Source organism: Lepisma saccharinum, chromosome 3 (genome assembly GCF_977018435.1).
Source record: "Lepisma saccharinum chromosome 3, izLepSacc3.1, whole genome shotgun sequence".
Taxonomy (NCBI): Eukaryota; Metazoa; Arthropoda; class Insecta; order Zygentoma; family Lepismatidae; genus Lepisma; species Lepisma saccharinum.
This window is the reverse complement of record NC_139231.1, coordinates 74128132-74147439: the sequence shown is the minus strand read 5'-3', so window position 1 is coordinate 74147439 and position 19308 is coordinate 74128132. Positions and strand designations below refer to the sequence as shown.

Here is a 19308-nt window from a genome sequence, read left to right as displayed (position 1 = left end):
GTGAAGAGTGAACTTACAAATCAAATAATGCTTTTTTTGTGCAATGAACCTTTATTATCTTTAAATGTCCATTCTGCAAAACATTAGTATTATTATCAAATGGAAATTTGAAGAGATTAAAAGATTCATGCCCAAAATGAAAAGGAACATAATTTGAAAATTCACTCTTCAAAAAAAAAAATATTTGTGTGTATTATCTTTCTTCCAGCAGTACGTAATTTGTTGTGATAATAATAATATAATAAATGTATTTCTTATTTAATTCTTATGCTATTGTTTGTTATGTATTTATAGAAAACACAGTCTGCAAAGGGAAAAGTAGCAGAAAAATCTCCCCAAGAGGAGGTCATAACCCTTGGCGGAGGAGATGCGACTGCATTAAATGATGTTATTAAGACACAAGGTGACAAAATTCGAACATTGAAAGGAGAAAAAGCTGCAAAGGTGGGTTATCATTCAAGTACATACCTGTACAATGAATGGGTGTACGTAGCCCTGTAATAAATGCTCAGAATTGATGGAAAGGGCATTTTGCTTACCCTTGTATCCTTATAGTCTGTGCTATCACTTCTCACAATGAAATAAAAAATATATAATACCTGTAGAATTAAGGAACATCAATACTAACTTCATGTTTTTTTTTTTAATTCTTCTGATATGGAATTATTTGGAGTGCCATGAGTATCTGTTTGATACACATTTTTTTTATTGTTAAACTGCTTAAGATTTCAATATACTGAAAGGAAGTACCTGTTTCCTTACTCGTTGACCTGCTAAGTAGTGAAACAACAGGTTCTTACATGAATGGTTGCAGTGGAAACTGAAATTAATAGAGCAGCAAATAAAGAATTTCATTTTTGGGATATAGTCCAGTTAAATTAGAGTTTAACACCTGAACATTCATAAAAATGAAACAATACTTGCTGGAGTATGTAGTGCTACTTGAGTTATATTTTCCACAAAAAGTCCCAAAGAATCCCGTTGCGGGTTTCGGAGATATGACGTCATCAATATGGCCACCTTCAGAATTTGTAGTGCAATTTTTAAACTTATATAAAACTTATATAACTTCTCGCAGGATAGAGATAAAATATTCATTTTTGCACCAAATGAGAGAAAATCGAATGGGCAATTTATCGAACATAGTACATTGTATGCGCTGGACACATGGTCTGAAATATATTAACAAAAATTGAGAAAATTAGATTTTTCATTACCGGTTTCAACATTTTTCTCGTAAATTATTTAATAATTATAAAGTATTATTGAACATTTTGACATTATAATTCAGGGTAGCTACTCACCGGGAATTCCTTGAATTCTGGGAATTATGCGTGAATTATTGGATCCGTTAATTGTGTGTGAATTCTGGATGAATTTTTCTCCGTAGACGTGAAAAATTGCAACTTTTATTAATCAAAATACCATTTAATTAATACATATTTATAAATGCTCTGAGGTAGGTTTTTCACAGTTTACTATTTTTATCTAGGAAGGAAAAGAAAGTTGCGTGGAAAATAGAACAGAATTCTATCAGTCCGTTTATTTTGTTAGTGTTCTTTGCAGAACAGTCTGTCTGACAGACGGAAGATTATTACAAGATAACATATATTGAAGTTGATTAGTTAAAATTTGAGTTTGAAATTCTTATACAATTAACAGTTTTTCGTAGATTAGTATATCCCGTAACAAATGTGATTTGTTTTTGTAGATGTATTTCAAGTCTGAGTATGTGAAATGGCAAATGTAAACTCCGCACCTTAAATGTAATACTTTAGATATATACCGTTTAATTGTATTGAATTAGAATTTTTGAATTCATTGGAATCACACAGACCCTTTATATTGTTAATATATTTGCCTTTGTATGTGTGAGGATGGTGAGAGGCAATATTATGTAAGGTTGAAATAGAGAAAACATCTGCTTGTAGCCTTGAATTTTTGGAAATTTCACGTTGAAAACCGGGAATTATACTTGAATTTTATCATAGTTCTAGAGTGGCCACCCTGTAATTGTAGAGCGTTTTAAGGACTTTACAACGGTATCTGGTTCTTTTCTCTACCATTAACCATAAGGAAGTTATTTGATTTAATGTAGTGGTTGTTTGCTAGCTGATATACAGCCCTGCTAGTGCGGTTGAAATTTAAGGAAAAGTGGTAGATTATTTCACTTCTGGCGGAGAACATACCCTTTGGGGAGGGCAGAGTACATTCATTCCTGAATGTAAAATGCTCAAGACCACAAGTTTTTAAGCTATTGTTCAACGGTAATGACGTCATCAAAATGGCGGCCATGACGAATATTTCCATTCCTGAAGTCTGTTACTTCATTACAGTTATTTATCATTCATGGCATCTTATTTTCATGCAAGTTGCAGTTTAAAACTATTATGAAAATAAGAAATTTAAAATCCCAATTTATCACATAATATTAAATATGGTGATCAATATGGTCACCAAAATCTTAATAAGCATGTCACCCATATGATCAGGTTTGGAATCATTCACTGTGTTTTGGAGGTTCCAGAATTCAACGGTTGCACCAAAATTAGTGCCAGACTAAGTCAATGAAATAATAATAATTGTCTTTTCAGAATCTCTATATATGTGTGCATATACAGGGTGATTCAAAAGTCTGACATCAAAGGCCAACTCCGTTATTAGAGCAGATAGCGAAAAATGGAAAGATATTGGAAATATACGGTTTCCAGTAAAAGAGAAATGGTTAAGTTCAAGTCAAAGGCAAAAATAGATGACCTACGAAGAAAATATAAGTAATATTAAGATTACAACAGCCATACTAGATGAAGCATTAATAATGTACGTACTTACTCCAAAGACAACAGCAACGTTTTTGGAGTACTACATTGTCTTCAAGTCATGTATTTGTAGGTTGCTGCTGAACTTAACTCGAATTGAAGTGATGTTTGATTGGTCTCGTCTTGAGATAAAGGGATGCATGTCCAAATCACACCTTCCATGAAAATCCTTAGACATTTCAAAGAGTTTCTAGGAGTAGATGATCTATTTCACTTCTAGGCAACACAGTTTACAGGTGAAAAGTAGTGAGCAAAGACGATTTTATGCACACTTGAAGAAGACATGAAGAAGCGCACATTAGCTTTCTTCTTTGCATGAAATATGTACGTGATAAGATCATGACTACAGGTCGTGGACATTGAAACTGAAACATGCCACTGTAGGGCTCGCCTCCGCCACCTGTTGGTCGTGCATTACATTGTTGGCATTTGAGCGTATAGGTGTGTGCCTGCCAGTCACATTGGTGCAGTAATAGCTGGACTGCACATCAAATGTTTGGTTTCGCGCAGTAGAATGCGGGACATCAAAGATACAAAGAGGGCAAATTGTTGGTGCTCGTGTCGCTGGTGCATCAGTAACTTCGACTAAATATCTGTAGTGTATCAAGAGCCACAGTATGAAGGCTCATGACAGCATACCAGAATGAAGGACGAATCACATCCAGGAGGAGTAACTGTCAGGGGAAGCAGAAGCTGTCTGACAGGGACATCAGGATATTGAAGAGGATTGTGTCCAAAAAGTGTAAAACCATCGCAGCAAAAGTCAGCGCAGAATTGAATACACACTTGACTGAACCTGTTTCTACCAAAACCATCAATCGAAAACTTCATATTGTCTACATCTGTGGCAGGGTTGCTGTACCGAAACCCTTGGTTACTAGCACCAATGCCAAAAAGCAGGTTGGCTGGTGCCAGATGTGCAAGTCGTAGATGTTAGACAACCTGAAACATATCGTGCTCTCGGATGAGTCCACCTTCACTGTTTTTTCTGACATCTGGAACAGTTTACGTGTGAAGAAGTCCATCCGAAGCATACCAACCAGACTGTTTAGTGCCCAGAGTGAAATGTGGGGTGGGTCCGTGATGGTGTAGGGTGCCATATCATGGCAGTCTTCAGGACCACTGATCGTTCTAGAGGGACATGTCACAGCCAAGTACTAAGATACATTCTGGAGGATCATCTGCACCCTATGGTGCATATATTGTTCCCAGATGGTGGTACAATGTTCCAGGATGATAATGCGCCAATACACACTGCTAAACACGTCACAGAGTGGTTCAATGAGCATGAACATGAATTTGAACATCTACATGGCCTGCCCAGTCGCTGAACCTGAACATTATTGAGGTCTTATGAGGTCTTCCGGAGGATCGCATACGGCGATATTTCCCTCCACCAACATATTGTGAACTCATCGAGAAGAATGGCTGCAAATCCCTCTCACCACTGTACAGGACCTCTGTCGGTCCTTCCCCAGATTTGTTGCTGCTGTACTGGTTGCCAAAGGCATCCCAACACCATACTAATAACGGTTAGTGTCTGCGTTCCAGGTGTTTCAGTTTCAATGTGCACCACCTATACACCAGCATACACCGTGAACCCAGATGTCATTGTTGTGGTGCTACACGTCTCTTCAAAAGGAGGAAATATTCAAAAGCTTTGGATTGATTTTGGTAGCAGGAAACACCACCTAACATCTGAAATCTGCACCAATCTACCAGTCTTTTATTCAATCACAGGATTCAATACGGTTTCTGATTCAGCGGTAAAGTAAAAATGGAGTTTGGAGAGTATGGATTGCCTTCCCTTGTATCAACAGTGCTCTTGAACAGTTGTTTACAGAAGTGGCCAGACGACGAGTCCCTTATGTTTGCATTTCAGAGATTTGTTTTTCTTCTGTAATATTTAACCTCACACAACAGCGTAAACGAATGTAGAAATGTTCTGCTCACCAACAAGCCATTGCAAACATACCATCCACTGGATATGCCCTACGTCAGCATGTGTTACTCTGCAAGCACTGAAGTGAATGCATTGTATTGTGTGTGTGTGTGTGTGTGTGTGTGTGTATGGACTTAACCCACACCCCTCCCCCCGATCCCAAGTAGGCACCTGGAGTTGTGTAAAATCTGACAGTGGTCAACTATTCCAGATGTCTCTTTGACTGGAAACTGCATATTTCCAAAGACTTTCCATTATTCGCTATCTTCTCTAATAACAGAGTTAGCCTATGATGTCAGACTTTTGAACAGTGTTTCTTTCAGGCACCTTTCCGGGAATCTACCGCCCCCCAGACAAAATCGTACAAAAAAAAAGTACAGGGTTGGAAATAACCTTTTGCTAGGGGTCCACAGTAAAAAGTAACAACAATTAAGAAATTATGGTAATACCAAATGTTTACTACGACAATTGTGGTTACAAAAACAAAATTAAAAGTTAGTGTGTCCGCCATTTGCTTCTCTCACAGCACGAAGATGATCAGGGTAGGAGCTCAGAAGATTCGCAAACAGTCCGTATTCCATTCCATGTCACGGAGGACTTATTCCAGATGTGCAAGGAGTGTTGGCCGGGAATAGCGGTCCGGTCCGCGTTCCACTATCATCAAGGACTCAACTGCGTCCTTCAGAATAGCCCCAAAATGCTCCGCTGCATTCAGGTCCGGTGATGCACCCGGCCATTCATAACTGCTGAAGAAGTCAATGCCACTTCGCCGAAGAAGGTCTTGGTTTTAGCATTTGCCTTGAAGCAAGGTGCTTTGTCGTGAACTAACTTTTAATTTTGTTTCTGTAACCACAATTGTCATAGTAAACATTTGGTATTACCATAATTTCTTAATAGTTGTTACTTTTTCCTGCAGACCCCTAGCAAAAGGTTATTTCCTACCCTGTATAAAACTTTTCTGCTGCTGTTGTTTCCCTCGCATCGGACCGCATTACTTTGTGTGGCGAATATTTTTGCCTTTATATTTCCCTTCGTAAATAACAACGCCCACACTTGTCCAATCTTACAGAAGAAGCAGAATAAAACTGGCAACCACATTGGCCTTATCTCCTCTCTCTCCCATCTCGAATGTGCAGTAGTGCTTTCCACACCAAAAGCGCCAACTCGGCATCAAAGCCGATGTGGTATTTTCTTTGTAATTGATACACAACAGTATATTTGTTTCGATAAGAAAATCTATTGTTGAGTCAAAGGTGGACATGGGCATCTTGAAGGGGGGGCAAGGGGGGGGCATGGTCCCCCCCAGAAAATGAAAGTCAACCAAAAAATATGTAATAATTACATATGTAATTTCATTTTAGCCACAATAATATGTGTTAATTATTGCATGAACACCATAAATTCAAATTTAAGCAATGTTTTTTAGGGAAGAACACTATTTTTGGGGAAAATATGCCTTCGTTTGCCCCCTCCCCCTGGAGAAAAATATCTTCCTTGCCCCTCCCTGGAAAAAATCCTGCGGATGTCCATGAAGGTGGACTGACTGAAAAGTGTTGTTAAAAAAGAACCTTCTTGCTGACCTCAAGTCCTACAAATTTTTTGTCAAGTCGATGCTTGATAATGGAATATATACAGAAGCTGGCAATCCATTGTTGACAATCTTGGAAGCTGACGTGGGATATTGAGAGTTCAAAAAACTCTGTGAAGTCCTTCTAACCATTCCCGTAACGACAGCCGGCATAGAAAGGTCTTTCAGTGCTAAGAATAGGATACTAACTAGGACAAGAAGTAGAATGCTACAAGAAACTTCAATTCATTGCATGATAATAAGCATTGAGGGACCTAAGATTCCAACTGATGATTTTCTGGAGAAAACAGTAGATTTATATGCCACAAAGAAAGCTCGCAGGATAAGATTGCTGTAAATTCTTCATGCCATCTTAAGCTTTGCATGATGTGTTCTATTGAGTTTAATAATTGTAATATTTTTCCTGGTTCACCATCTAGGAATTTGTTCAGGATGATAAAATGTAAAAGTAGGTGATGTTTTGTAGTTTACTATTTACTATTGTAATGCTAATTGCTCAAGATAATATTTGTAAATGTTAGACAACAGACAAATAAAAAGAAAAAACTATGTCTTTCCGCATTGAGATACTAAGTATACTTAGGTCTCCACATCCTACTTTATTTTTGTTACTGTACAGCCGTATTCATTCTTTGACAGCGGTGATGCTGCGTTGTTATCTAGTAATGTTTGTACAGAAGCACTATCTCCTGCTGCAGAGGCCAGCATTAACGCTTAGCGTCAAGTTCCTTGACGAACCATTAACAATCACTGTTAATTCTCAATGTTAAACGCACATATGTTGTATTTCGCAGATGAGATTCACAACGCCCTGTAATTCTCTGAAATGCCCCCCTCCCCCGGAGCAAATTTTCTGAAAAAAAAAACTGCTTTTGAATCACCCTGTATATGTAGAGATATATAAAGATTATGAAAATATAATTATTATTATTTCATTGACTTAGTCTGGCACTAATTTTGGTCCAACCGTTGAATTCTGGAACCTCCAAAACACAGTGAATGATTCCAAACCTGATCATATAGTTCAAATGCTTATTTTTAGATTTTGGTGACCATACTGACCACCATATTTAATATTATGTGATAAAGTGGGTCTTTTAAATTTCTTATTTTCATAATAGAGTTTTAAACTGCAACTTGCATGAAAATAAGATGCCATGAATGATAAATAACTGTAATGAAGTAACAAGAGTTCAGGAATGGAAATATTCGTCATGGCTGCCATTTTGATGACGTCATTACCTTTGAACAAGAGCTTAAAAACTTGTGGTCTTGAGTATTTTACATTCAGGAATGAATGTACTCTACCCTCCCCAAAGGGCATGTTCTCCGCCAGTATTGAAATAATCTACCACTTTTCCTTAAATTTCAACTGCACTAGTAGAGCTGTATATCAGCTAGCAAACAACCACTACATTAAATCAAATAACTTCCTTATGATTAATGGTAGAGAGAAGAACCAGATACCATTGTAAAGTCCTTAGAACACTCTAAAATTATAATGTCAAAATGTTCAATAATACTTTATATTTATTAAGTAATGTAGGAAAAAAATGTTGAAACAGGTAATGAAAAATCTAATTTTCTCAATATATTTCAGACCATGTGTCCAGTACATGCAATGTACCTAGTCTTACCATAAATACTGTCACAAAGTTTTAAGTAAATTGACACAAAATGCTGAGAGATATTTTAATATCCTAATAACATTACTGAAATGGATGCATGACAAATCAAAATCACAAATCAATATTCATAATGGTCGCCCTTAGCACGCGCACATTCCGTAAGTCTTTGTGGCCACGCATCAATTGAATTACGCAACACATCGACTGGAAAATGAGAACTGCTTTCAGAAGAGACCGACCGCTTTAAACTTTCAATTTTGGGATGTCTCTTGTTACAAGCCATCTTCTGAAGCTTGGACCACAATTTGCAGTCCAAAGGGTATAGGTCCGGACTTGCAGAAGGCCAATCTGAAGTGGAAATGAAGTCTGGAACATTTGCTATGAGGGCACACTCCATTTCTGTGAAAAAGGGGTAAAAACATCAGCCAAAGTGTACCAGCCGACAGTGCTTGAGAGACTAGTCAAGAATGTCAACAACACACTCTTCCATGGTCAGAACTGGAGCTTCTAGCAGGATTCAGCCCCAACATATGGGGCCCGAACAACACAGCAGTGGCTGGAGGCAAATGTACCAGACTTAATTTCCACTTTGGATTGGCCTTCTGCAAGTCTGGACCTATACCCTTTGGACTACAAATTGTGGTCCAAGCTTCAGGAGATGGCTTGCACGAAGAGACATCCCAATATTGAAAGTTTAAAGCGGTCTCTTCTGAAGGCAGTTGCTCATTTCCCAGTTGATGTGTTGCGTAATTCAATTGATGTGTGGCAACAAATACTTACGGAATGTATGCGTGCTAAGCGTGGCCATTTTGAATAATGATTTGTGATTTTGATTTGTTATGCATCCATTTCAGTAATGTTATTAGGATATTAAAATATATCTCAGCATTTTGTGTCAATTTACTTAAAACTTTGTGACAGTATTTATGGTAAGACTAGGTACTTTGTTCGATAAATTGCCCATTCATTTTCTTTCATTTGGTGCACAAACGAAGGTTTTATCTCTATCCTGTGAGAAGTTATATACGTTTAAAAATTGCACTTCAAATTCTGAAGGTGGCCATATTGATAAAGTCATATCTCCGAAACCCACAACGGGATTCTTTGGGACTTTTTGTGGAAAATACAACTCCAGTAGTACTACATACTCCAGCAAGTTTAGTTTCATTTTTTAAATGTCCAGGTTTGGCTCCAGAAATGCCTAATTTGACTGTACTAATAGAAAAGTGTGTACATGTTTGAGTATATTAATTATATTCATTACTCCATTTTAAATTCCTTGAGACATGAATAATTAATAACTGTCAGTAAAAATATTTTACTTATCTTCGTAAGAGAAGATAAATGGACCTCCTCGATAATATAGTGGCTATTGCTGTTATATTGTTAACCAGAGGTATTGGGTAGGGGACAGTGATGTGGATCCCATTTAAACTGATTCCATTCATGATTAGCGTATATGGACATAAAGTGGACTTAAAACAAAATGAGAGAAGATAAGTACATAAATTTGTGTAATTTCCCTTATTTCTTTTACATTCCAGGACATTATAGAAAAGGAAGTGAAAGAGCTATTGAAACTAAAGGAAGACTTCAAAAGAGCTACAGGTGAGCTTTATTAGTATGAAGATTTTTTCTCAGGAGTAACTAATTGAGACAATTTTGCTTGTGTGATTGATCATTAAACTTTAGCATATATCTAGTCCATGTATGGACCAGCTCCATGCGATAACTACAAAATGGAAGGGGGCTGCCGTTGAGTATTTGGGTAGCACATTGAAATTGTAGTAAAAATTGCAGATCTGTCATAAGGTTCAATCCCCACCACCGACAAGAAGAAATTGTTCACTTGGAAATGAGAGAAGAGTTGCTCTCTTGAAACGTAATGTTAGAATAAGAATAGGAAAAGCACTAAACAATGGAAAATGTCCAATTAACATTGTGTATTATTAAAAAACATTGTAGAGCACAGTGGCTCTCAATCATTGATTATGTTCTGCCTTCATTGGCATGCAGGCTGGAATAGTATACTACCAAGAGTGGGCTGACATAATTTTGAACCAATACTAGTTCCAATATGGATACTCTTACTGATTCCCACTGATAGTAATACCAATTTGAATATCATTAAAATTGAATGATTTTGAATAGTTATAAATGTTAATACATGAGTATTCCGTTGCTACTATGCAACCATTCTGCCTGTATCTTTCTTTAATATATTTGTAGATACACATGTGAGAGAATCAGAATATTAAAATATCCATTTATTATTTGAAAATAGCCAGCCTTTATTATGAAGTGTTTAGCATAGCAAACTATGAAGCCAGGGGTCCCATGTTTGAATCCTGGGTAACACACAAACTTCATGTATTTCATCATTCATCTTCATTATTACGATTAATCTAGAGAGATAGGAAAATGGCATAAAATAACAAAATTGGAAGTATAAATCACATGAAATGCACTTGGGCTGCACAATATTGGCATCAAGTAAATGAACATTGCACCTTTTCCATATTTCCGAGGATATTTTGACTCTTTAAAAATCTTTGCTGTCATACTATGTAACCTATGACATACCCAGGTTCAGGAGGAATATTGTATGGTATTGTTAATTATATTTGACCAGGTACTTTCCAGTACTGGTGCTGACCAATACCGATAGATCAGTATCAGTCAGCTCTATCATTGAAGCACCCACCAGTGCTTTCAGTTTTTTTTTTTCCTTTTGTGTTTTTGAAATGTATATTTTGGTCTTCCAGGCCTGGACTGGAAGCCAGGCATTCAAGTTCCTGCTTCATCTCCAGCTCCAGCTCAGTCCTCGTCTCCACAGAAAGCCCAGGAGATTGATGCTGCAATAAAAGCACAGGGAGAGAAAGTGAGGAAGTTAAAGTCTGAAAAGGCAGGAAAGGTAATGTGCGTTGAGTGGTTTTAGAACACTGTAATAAACATTATTTTGTGCCCAACAATGTACTTCTTTTGTATTTATTTACATTCTTCAAATGCTCAGCAAGCTACAGTTTATATTGTAATTCTGTTTCATTTGTATGAAGTCAGGTATTGCTGGTTGTTGGGTTTCTCCCTCCATCTCATTCCATCGTGCATGCATGGATTTTTGTCCACCCTCAGCCCTAAATGTAATGCAAGTAGTTTGTTACTTTTCCATAACTTTCATTACTATCGCATTACTGAATTAATAATTAATTGAAATGGTAGCACATTACTTAAAACGAACAGTCAATCAATCAAGTACATTACTTGACTTGTGCTTCCTTGCTAAATTTATAACTGACCAATTTCTTTCTCTGGAAGAAAGCTTGATTTCCTGTAAATGAAGAATGACCAATATACATTTCTTAGAAACCACTGGCATTGTGACTGATAGTGATGTGAATATGCATCACTTGATTTTTTTTATCTGTCTATATTGAATGACAAAATAACATGTTACTTTCGAAGCAAAGTAATGGTAACATGTAGCTTGTGGAAGGAAAGGAAAGTTACTTGTAACACGTTACTCAATCCTCAAGTCTGCTCAGCCTGTATCGTGCTCCATTTGCTTCCATAGTTCAATGGCTGCAACATATGTTTTTCACATTACTCTCTTTGTTGTTGCTAATATATATGTATCCTTATTCCATATCAATTCTTTAACAGTGGTTGAATTTCCACCTGTCATTTCTACATCACAGTGGTTAAACATGAGACTCAAAGCCCTTACAAACCTTTCCAAACATGAAATTCTGTAAAATTAAAATACACCATCTCTTTGCTATCAAGATTAGATTTGAGATTTCTTTTCAGAATCATGACTGGACAACTCTATAGCTCGACCACAAGGAAAAAAAACCTTCCTTCAAAAGCGTTCGCGCATCTTCCCTGCAGTTGTCGGTGCTCGGGGCAGTGTTGCCAGGTCAGACTTGAAAAAATCGGGAGATTGTTCCTTGAGAAACCAGATCTGCCACAAAATCCAATGATCGAATAGTAGCGGATAAACGACGTTTTTTTGGGGGGGCATAGACGTGCGCACTTGGGGGCAAGGGAACGTCCACAGTTGTTTTTTTCCAGAGAGGGGGAAAGATTTTTTTTTTTTTCAGGCGGGTAAACTAGGCATAATAACCCATAATAGCGTTGCCCTCTCAGAAAACACCACTTGAGTTTGAAATTACCACATTCCTATTATAATAATGGATGTAAATAACTGACTGAAATCGACTCATAGGTCTGAAATAATAGATACTTTTATGTCAACATTCATTTTCCAGAAGGCAAGGGAAAGATATAGGTTGTGAATAACCTAGAGTCGCCAAGCAAAGGGTCACAATAAAAGCCCCCTGCTGCATTGGCACGCTTTGTTTAAGGTATAAACGTCACAGATACTTTTGTAACAATGGTGCTAAAACCCAGCACCCTGTGTTTGGCGAAAAGAAACCGAACATCTCCATTTCAGGAGTGGACATGTTTCAAACAAAAGAAAGTAAACCGTCCGAGGGACCCGATCAATGTCTTTCATCTCTTCTGTATCTTCCGGTGATAATATCTAAGAGGGTGCACGGAAAACACCCTCAAGTTTGCCCTTTCTCAGCACTGACACAAGGGGTCTGCCATGCCTCTATTTTCGGATAGTAAATCGTAGAAAGTTGCGTTCACAAATGAAGCTAACGTGCCGCCCTTCGTTGTCGGGGATTCTCTACAATCTTTCAAGTCGAATGCTAACAATAACAAATTAATTTGCCTTCTGCTGGTGTTCGGTGTACAGGTATCGTTAGGGGTTGGCACGCATCCTGCACTATAATGAGAAAATGAATTACGTATGTGAAATATATTGGTAAATTATACAGCATGTCTTCCTCAATAATTGAAGATAACAACGCTTATGCTAGGGTTCACCTATCCTCCCCATCTGCTAGAAATAAACACACACACACATTATATATATATATATATATATATATATATATATACATGTATAAAATAATTTGCCCACGCTACAAAGTCAGAGGTTCTACCTAGCAAGGCATGGACGTTTCACTGTGTTTGTGTCACTTCATCCATCTCATAACTTCTTCATTCATCCTTGTTGTCGTACTTACCCGTAGAGGCACAAAAGCGACTGAAAATAACTAAAATAGAAATAGAGTTTGGGGTGGGATAAAATACAGCCATCTAAAAATAGTAATGTAGTAAAGGTAATAAAATAATGTCCTAGCACAATTGAGTAGCGATTGACATAATTTCACAGTTCAAACAGAACTTTTCACGGCTGAGTGGAGTTCCACTCCACATCTCCCCTCCATGTTCAAGTAAGATGAGCAGGAAATGTGTTTTTGAGCTGGCCGTTGAAGGTTCCATAGCAATAGTTTATTAAGGAATTCTCCCTAGAAATCAATAGGCCTGGCAACGCTGATGTGAGCCGCACTGAATGTTACTTCCCCCTGCCCTTTCCTGCACCCGCCGGCGCGATGTGCTTCTGCGCAGGTTTTTTTTGCTTGTGGTTCCACTATACAATAGAGAATAGTTGCTAATTTTTCATATCTTGATTCCACATACCAACAGCAAATGGCACATCTTTTACATATGAGGTCTGACAATTAAGTTCGCGAACTTATCCTAGAAAATATGCTACATGCCTTATTGCTGAATAGCCCTGTGGTCACCTTCAAAGTACTCCCCTTGTGCAGCTATACACCGATGCCAGCGCCTGCTCCACCCTTCGAAGCAATTTGGAACTCTGTTTCTGGAATGGCCTTCAGAACTGCTGTGGTATTAGCCTTAATGTCCTCAATGTCATCAAAATTTCTTCCTTTCAAACTTGTTGGATCTTCGGGTAAAGAATGAAGTCATTTGGGCAAGGTCAGGTGAGTATGGTGGGTGGTCTACCAAAGTTATTTGTTTCCTGATCAATAACTCCTGAACAGACAGTGCCGTGTGCGTAGGTGCATTGTCGTGATGCACAAGCTATGAGTTGTTGGCAAAAAGTTCCACTGGTTTGCATCTCACTTTTTCACACAACCTTTCCAATAGTACACTTGGTCAATTGTTTGTCCTGGTGGTACAAGTTCATAGTCAAAAATCCCTCGGATATCAAAAAAAGGTTATCAATAACGTTTTGATCATTTTATTTTGATCGACGGAACTTTTTCCATCCGTTAAACTCATTACTGGCCACCCTACCCTTTCTTCATCAGTCACTTGTTTACTCCCCTCAAAAAACCATTTAATCCATTTGTACACCGCTGTTTTCTTCATGGCATTCTCGCTTTACACCTGCACTAACATTTCCCGTATTTCACTCCCACTCTTGCTCAGTATACACCAGGTTGACGCTCAGGACTGCACTTCTACCATGAAGATGAGAGTGACGTTCTTGGAATCTTTTCCACAACTCATGTGGTTGATAGCCCGAGAGAATCTTTTCATCATGAAACAATTCTTGAAGCTTTCCTGGCAGCAAATATTGAAGAGGTTTTCTCGGACAATCAGCTAGGTGATTTTCGGAAATCACCTGGCTGATTGCCTGAGAAAACCTCTTCAATCTTTTCATCATTTGTCGCCAGAAAAGCTTTAAGACTTACTTCAATTTGCTATTTGTTCATTGCTCTAATTCCAGCTCAGCCATTTTCACGACAGCACACACACACACACACACACACACAAGCACAAACAACAGTGCATGCCACTCTGCACAAATCTGCCACATGTCAATGCAAACACTGCTGTGAGACATGGAAATACCAAGGTTACAAAATCTTACAGAGCTGCTCGTATAGTGCTGCCCTCTGTGCTAGTTAGTGGTGAATTTGCGAACTTAATTGTCAGACCTCGTAAAAACTCCAAAGCTATCCTTAGAACAAAGGTCACTTTCTTATAGGCTACAAACCCTCCATGATTGAAATGATGCCCCAGGCATCTCTCCAAACAAACGTTTAAAGTGGTGTGCATCAAGCAGCTGAAGAGTTAATAATACTGGATTTACTGTAGTTATTATTGTTATTGTTTTGTGTGTGTGCATCTTGTGTTATTTTTAATTTTTCACTGGTGATTCTGATATAAAATGCATCTATTCTGTATTCATGCTTTTTCAAATAAACAAATTAGTAGAATTAATTTATTTTTCAAGCAAGATATTTTGATTGTAGGGAATAGAAGAATATCTTGTTTTTCTTTATTCTAAACAAATTTTGTTTTATGTTAGGTGCTGAAGCATTTGTTGAGTGTAATAGTTCTATATGCAATATTAATAGCATTTTGAAATCACTTTTCTGCGTGGGATATGCAAGTAAATATGCTAATACTGTGTACATGCATTGTAACAGGGACCTCCCGGTAGCATAGTAGTAACACTATTATCTTATAATGAAAGAGTCCTGGCTTTGATCCCTCAGTGGATGCATAATGGACAATGGTTTGGATTCCAGTTTTAAATTGTAGGCCCAGTCTCAATCAGACTATCTGAGCATAAAGTGGACTTAAAACAAACTTTTGTGCATTGTGTCAGAGATTAATTGAGGGAATAAAAATTTATTTTCATTTTCAGGAAGCCATTGATGTAGAAGTGAAGTTGCTACTGTCACTGAAACAAGACTTCAAAGCAGCAACTGGAATTGACTGGAAGCCAGAAATACAAGTACCAACAGCAGCTGCTGATAATAGTGGTCCCCCACATGCAGGGTCTGGGAACGCAGAGGACTTGAACGCAAAGATAATTGAGCAAGGGAACAGAGTGCGACAGTTGAAATCTGAGAAAGCAGGAAAAGTATGTATTTCTGGGCATCTACTTTCTTGTTTTCATGTACAAGGGGCAGCCAAAAAGTAGGTTTAATGTAGCATGTTTTTGGAGCTGGTAGACTTATGAGCTGAAGAATGACATGTGTTGGTATACCAACCTCCATGTTGTAGTATATAATGGTTGGTCTTGAACAATGGGGTGAAGAATGACATTTTTGAAATATGATTTCAATTAATTTCATTTTAAATGAAATAATTAATTTCATTTCAAATGAAATTTTCATTTATTCTTATATTTGCCGATACTGATACCGATTCCAACCGATACCAATACTAGTTTAATTCCAGTTACAAATAACCAGGGCTAGTTACCAAGTCATAAAACTCATCACTTCACAGTCTATTAATGGCATTAAATAACTCCCAAATTATTCTCATGTAGCATTACAGCACTTTAAAATGTCTTGCAACATTTTACGTGAACTTCTTTCTACCCCCTGAGGATGCACAAAGAAGTTGTTTTTGAATTGTTGCAAGCCTTTTTAAAGTGTTGCAGTTGCACCGAAAAATCGGTTGATTATTATGTGTGTCCCTGCTTCATTTCATGATCCCCAATTTCATGCAAACAACATTCTTGTCATTTGGATTAACCTGGATAGGGAGGAAAACGAGTTAAAAATATATACAAATGCAGATATATATATATAATATATAATAATGCTTATTTGCTATGCTCGGTATATGCCCTGCTGTTCATTGCTCTCTGTCATTTGCAATAAAAACAAGTTACTGTAGTGTCTGTATCAGCCAGCAATCACACAGAAGTGTAGAGCACAAGAAGAAAATCCACAACCCTCCCTCCCACAGTGACATTCATTCCTTTCTCAATAACTCCGGAATGAGCCTAGCATGATAATAATGCTGGTTTTGAAAACGTCCATGAGTTTGCGAGCAAGAATTGGCAATGAATAGTTTCTTTTATTTCCACATAGTGTTGACCACCAGGCAGTTACATGCCTTCAATGTCATGTTTGGTGCAGCACTTTCACTTTAGTCCTGCCTTTGATCTTGTCATCTGCTTCCCAGGAGGGTGAATCATTTCTCGGAAATATACGTGTAATTCCTGTGCGGGACTCCAACCTGTCACAAGGAAGGGTGAACAAACCTTTGAAAAAGGACAAATCTTGACAAATGAGTTGTTTCTTTTGGCTGCTGTAGCCACTCAAATCTTGGTATCAGATGGTATCTGCAAAGAAAATTCAACCGATACGTACCGATACCTTTGGTATTGCCTGATACTGATACATCTGTAATGGCTCAGCCCTACTCTATGTTGGTGATCCACAAATTATTCACATACTTGGTAAGATGTATAAGGAACTATTTGTCAATGTTTAGTACAAAATTTTATTACAAATTTATTTTTATTATAACAACTATTATATTTCATCTTGAATTTTTGGAAATATCACCTTAAAAACTGGATTTATTCTTGAATTTTATCTTGGTCATAGAGTACGTATCCTAACTCTTTTTTCCACCCCTAAAAAAGTATGCAGATGATGCTAAAAAAGGGAAGATCTTAATTGAAACTCTTGTTTTGAGTTTTTAACCTATTTTTTCTTCACTCACATTACAGGAAATAATAGATAAGGAAGTTAAAATTCTGTTAAATTTGAAAAACGATTTCAAATCTGCAACTGGGCTAGATTGGAAACCAGGAGTTGCAGTCCCCAAATCACAGCCTGTTGCAGGACAGTTGCAAAGCAATGAGGAGGATTTGAATGCAAAGATAGTGGACCAGGGTAACAAGATTAGAAGCCTTAAGGCTGAGAAAGCTGCCAAGAACATTATCGATGCGGAGGTGAAGCAACTGCTTGCGCTCAAAGAGCAGTATAAGTCGGCCACTGGAAAGGACTGGAAGCCGTCACCTGCAGCCAATAACAGAACATCCACAGGTGGAGATTCTGTTCCCGTTGAAATGCCGAGCGAAAGTTGTTCATCGGACCCTGTTGCTCTGAAAGTGAAGATAGACGATCAGGGCAACAGAGTGAGGCAGCTGAAGTCATCTGGAGCACCAAAGGTAATTTTAATCTGTAATTAGTAAAGCCAGGATTCTTGTGATAGGCCCCAGATTTTCATGTAGCCAAAATATGTGAAATCTGTAAATAAATATGATGAAAAATTCACTGAAATATGTGAAATTAAATGTGCAAGTAGATTAAAATATGTCGTCGTATTTTTTGTAGTCATCAGTCATTTCTAGGTTTGAGCTGATACCACTTTGAACCAATACCAGTGCTACTACTCTTACTGATTCTCATTGATACCAATGCTTGAAATTAGTAACAATTAAAAGCTTCATAATTGGGAAAAGAGAGACGTGGTAGTATATAAATACGGAGAAACTAGTACTCACTTTTATCTGCGAAGCTGTTTTTTCTTTTTCAATTTCAAAAAGAAAAAACAGCTTTGCGGATAAAAGTGAGTACTAGTTTCTCCATATTTAATTAAAAGCTGTTCAAAATATTGACTAATATTAATATGAAGTTTCAGTTTACCAGTGTTTTGCTGTAGAATATTCGAGAATTACATTAGAATATTAAATTACTCGTTTAATCACAAAATCCTTTTTTTTTCCCCACTCGGTAAAAAATGAATGAAAGTGTTGAGTGACATTTTTGTGGGCTGCGAGAAACACTCAAAATGTGGAAAAGTATAATTCGGTATCAGTAAATTCCAACTGATACCAATACATTGCCATCGGTAGTAGCTCAGCCCTAGTCATTTCTTTCATTCATGTACTATTTTTTATGTTTGTTGGATTTATTGGGATTCCATTTGTGACCGTACCTGCACTGCTGACCTGCAGTCTCTCTTTCCAGAACAAGTAGGCATTATTTGCTAATATGCAGTAGTAATGAACAAAATGCACATTGAGCCTTGATTTTTATGGCTTAAATCAAGATGAAATGAATGTAAGGTGATGGGTCTGCCACAAACAGATAAAGAATAGTGAAATTTTAGGGAAATCATTTTTGAATCTTTGCCCGATAAATATATCTGTATTATTCAATGTAAACTGGAGATATATCACAAAAAACAAATTTTATGTAGAAAATATGTAACATGAAATGCATACCTAGGTATATTGGGTGGCTGACAGGAGGGTATTTTCCCATTTAGTCTCATTTCAGTCAGTTTCTTGAGCAGTCTTTTTCTTGCTTTCCCTTCATATGTTTCACAGCATGTCAATCTTCAACGTTCTATTCTTATGTTCTTCATTGTGTATTTATTTTCCTTTTCTAGGAGCAAGTAGATAAGGAAGTAAGTGTTCTTTTAGAGCTGAAAGCACAATACAAGAACGTGACTGGTGAGGATCTTCCAGGAGGAAAACCATCAAAGAAGGATAATAAGAAGAGTGGAAAAGGAAAGCAAGCACCAAAAGAAGAACCCCAGAAAGAGGAGGCAATTCAAGTAAGTAACCATTTGATTATTTCAGTTCTTACAAAGTGTCCATGTAGAGTCACATCTAGGGTTGAACCAATACCGATGCCATATGTATTTCAACATTTGTAACAATTCAAGGCAATTTAGAGT

General features: G+C 37.4%; 1 protein-coding gene across 1 annotated transcript in view; it reads left to right on the top strand.

Annotated features, from left to right (window-relative positions):
* GluProRS (Glutamyl-prolyl-tRNA synthetase) overlaps window positions 1–19308 on the top strand; it is a 162211-nt gene that overhangs the window by 93479 nt on the left and 49424 nt on the right. The window contains exons 14-19 of the mRNA XM_083118804.1: window positions 295–444; window positions 9522–9585; window positions 10743–10891; window positions 15518–15736; window positions 17348–17791; window positions 19018–19185. Of these exons, the coding sequence (XP_082974930.1) occupies window positions 295–444; window positions 9522–9585; window positions 10743–10891; window positions 15518–15736; window positions 17348–17791; window positions 19018–19185 (1194 nt within the window). The remainder of the gene's footprint in view (window positions 1–294; window positions 445–9521; window positions 9586–10742; window positions 10892–15517; window positions 15737–17347; window positions 17792–19017; window positions 19186–19308) is intronic.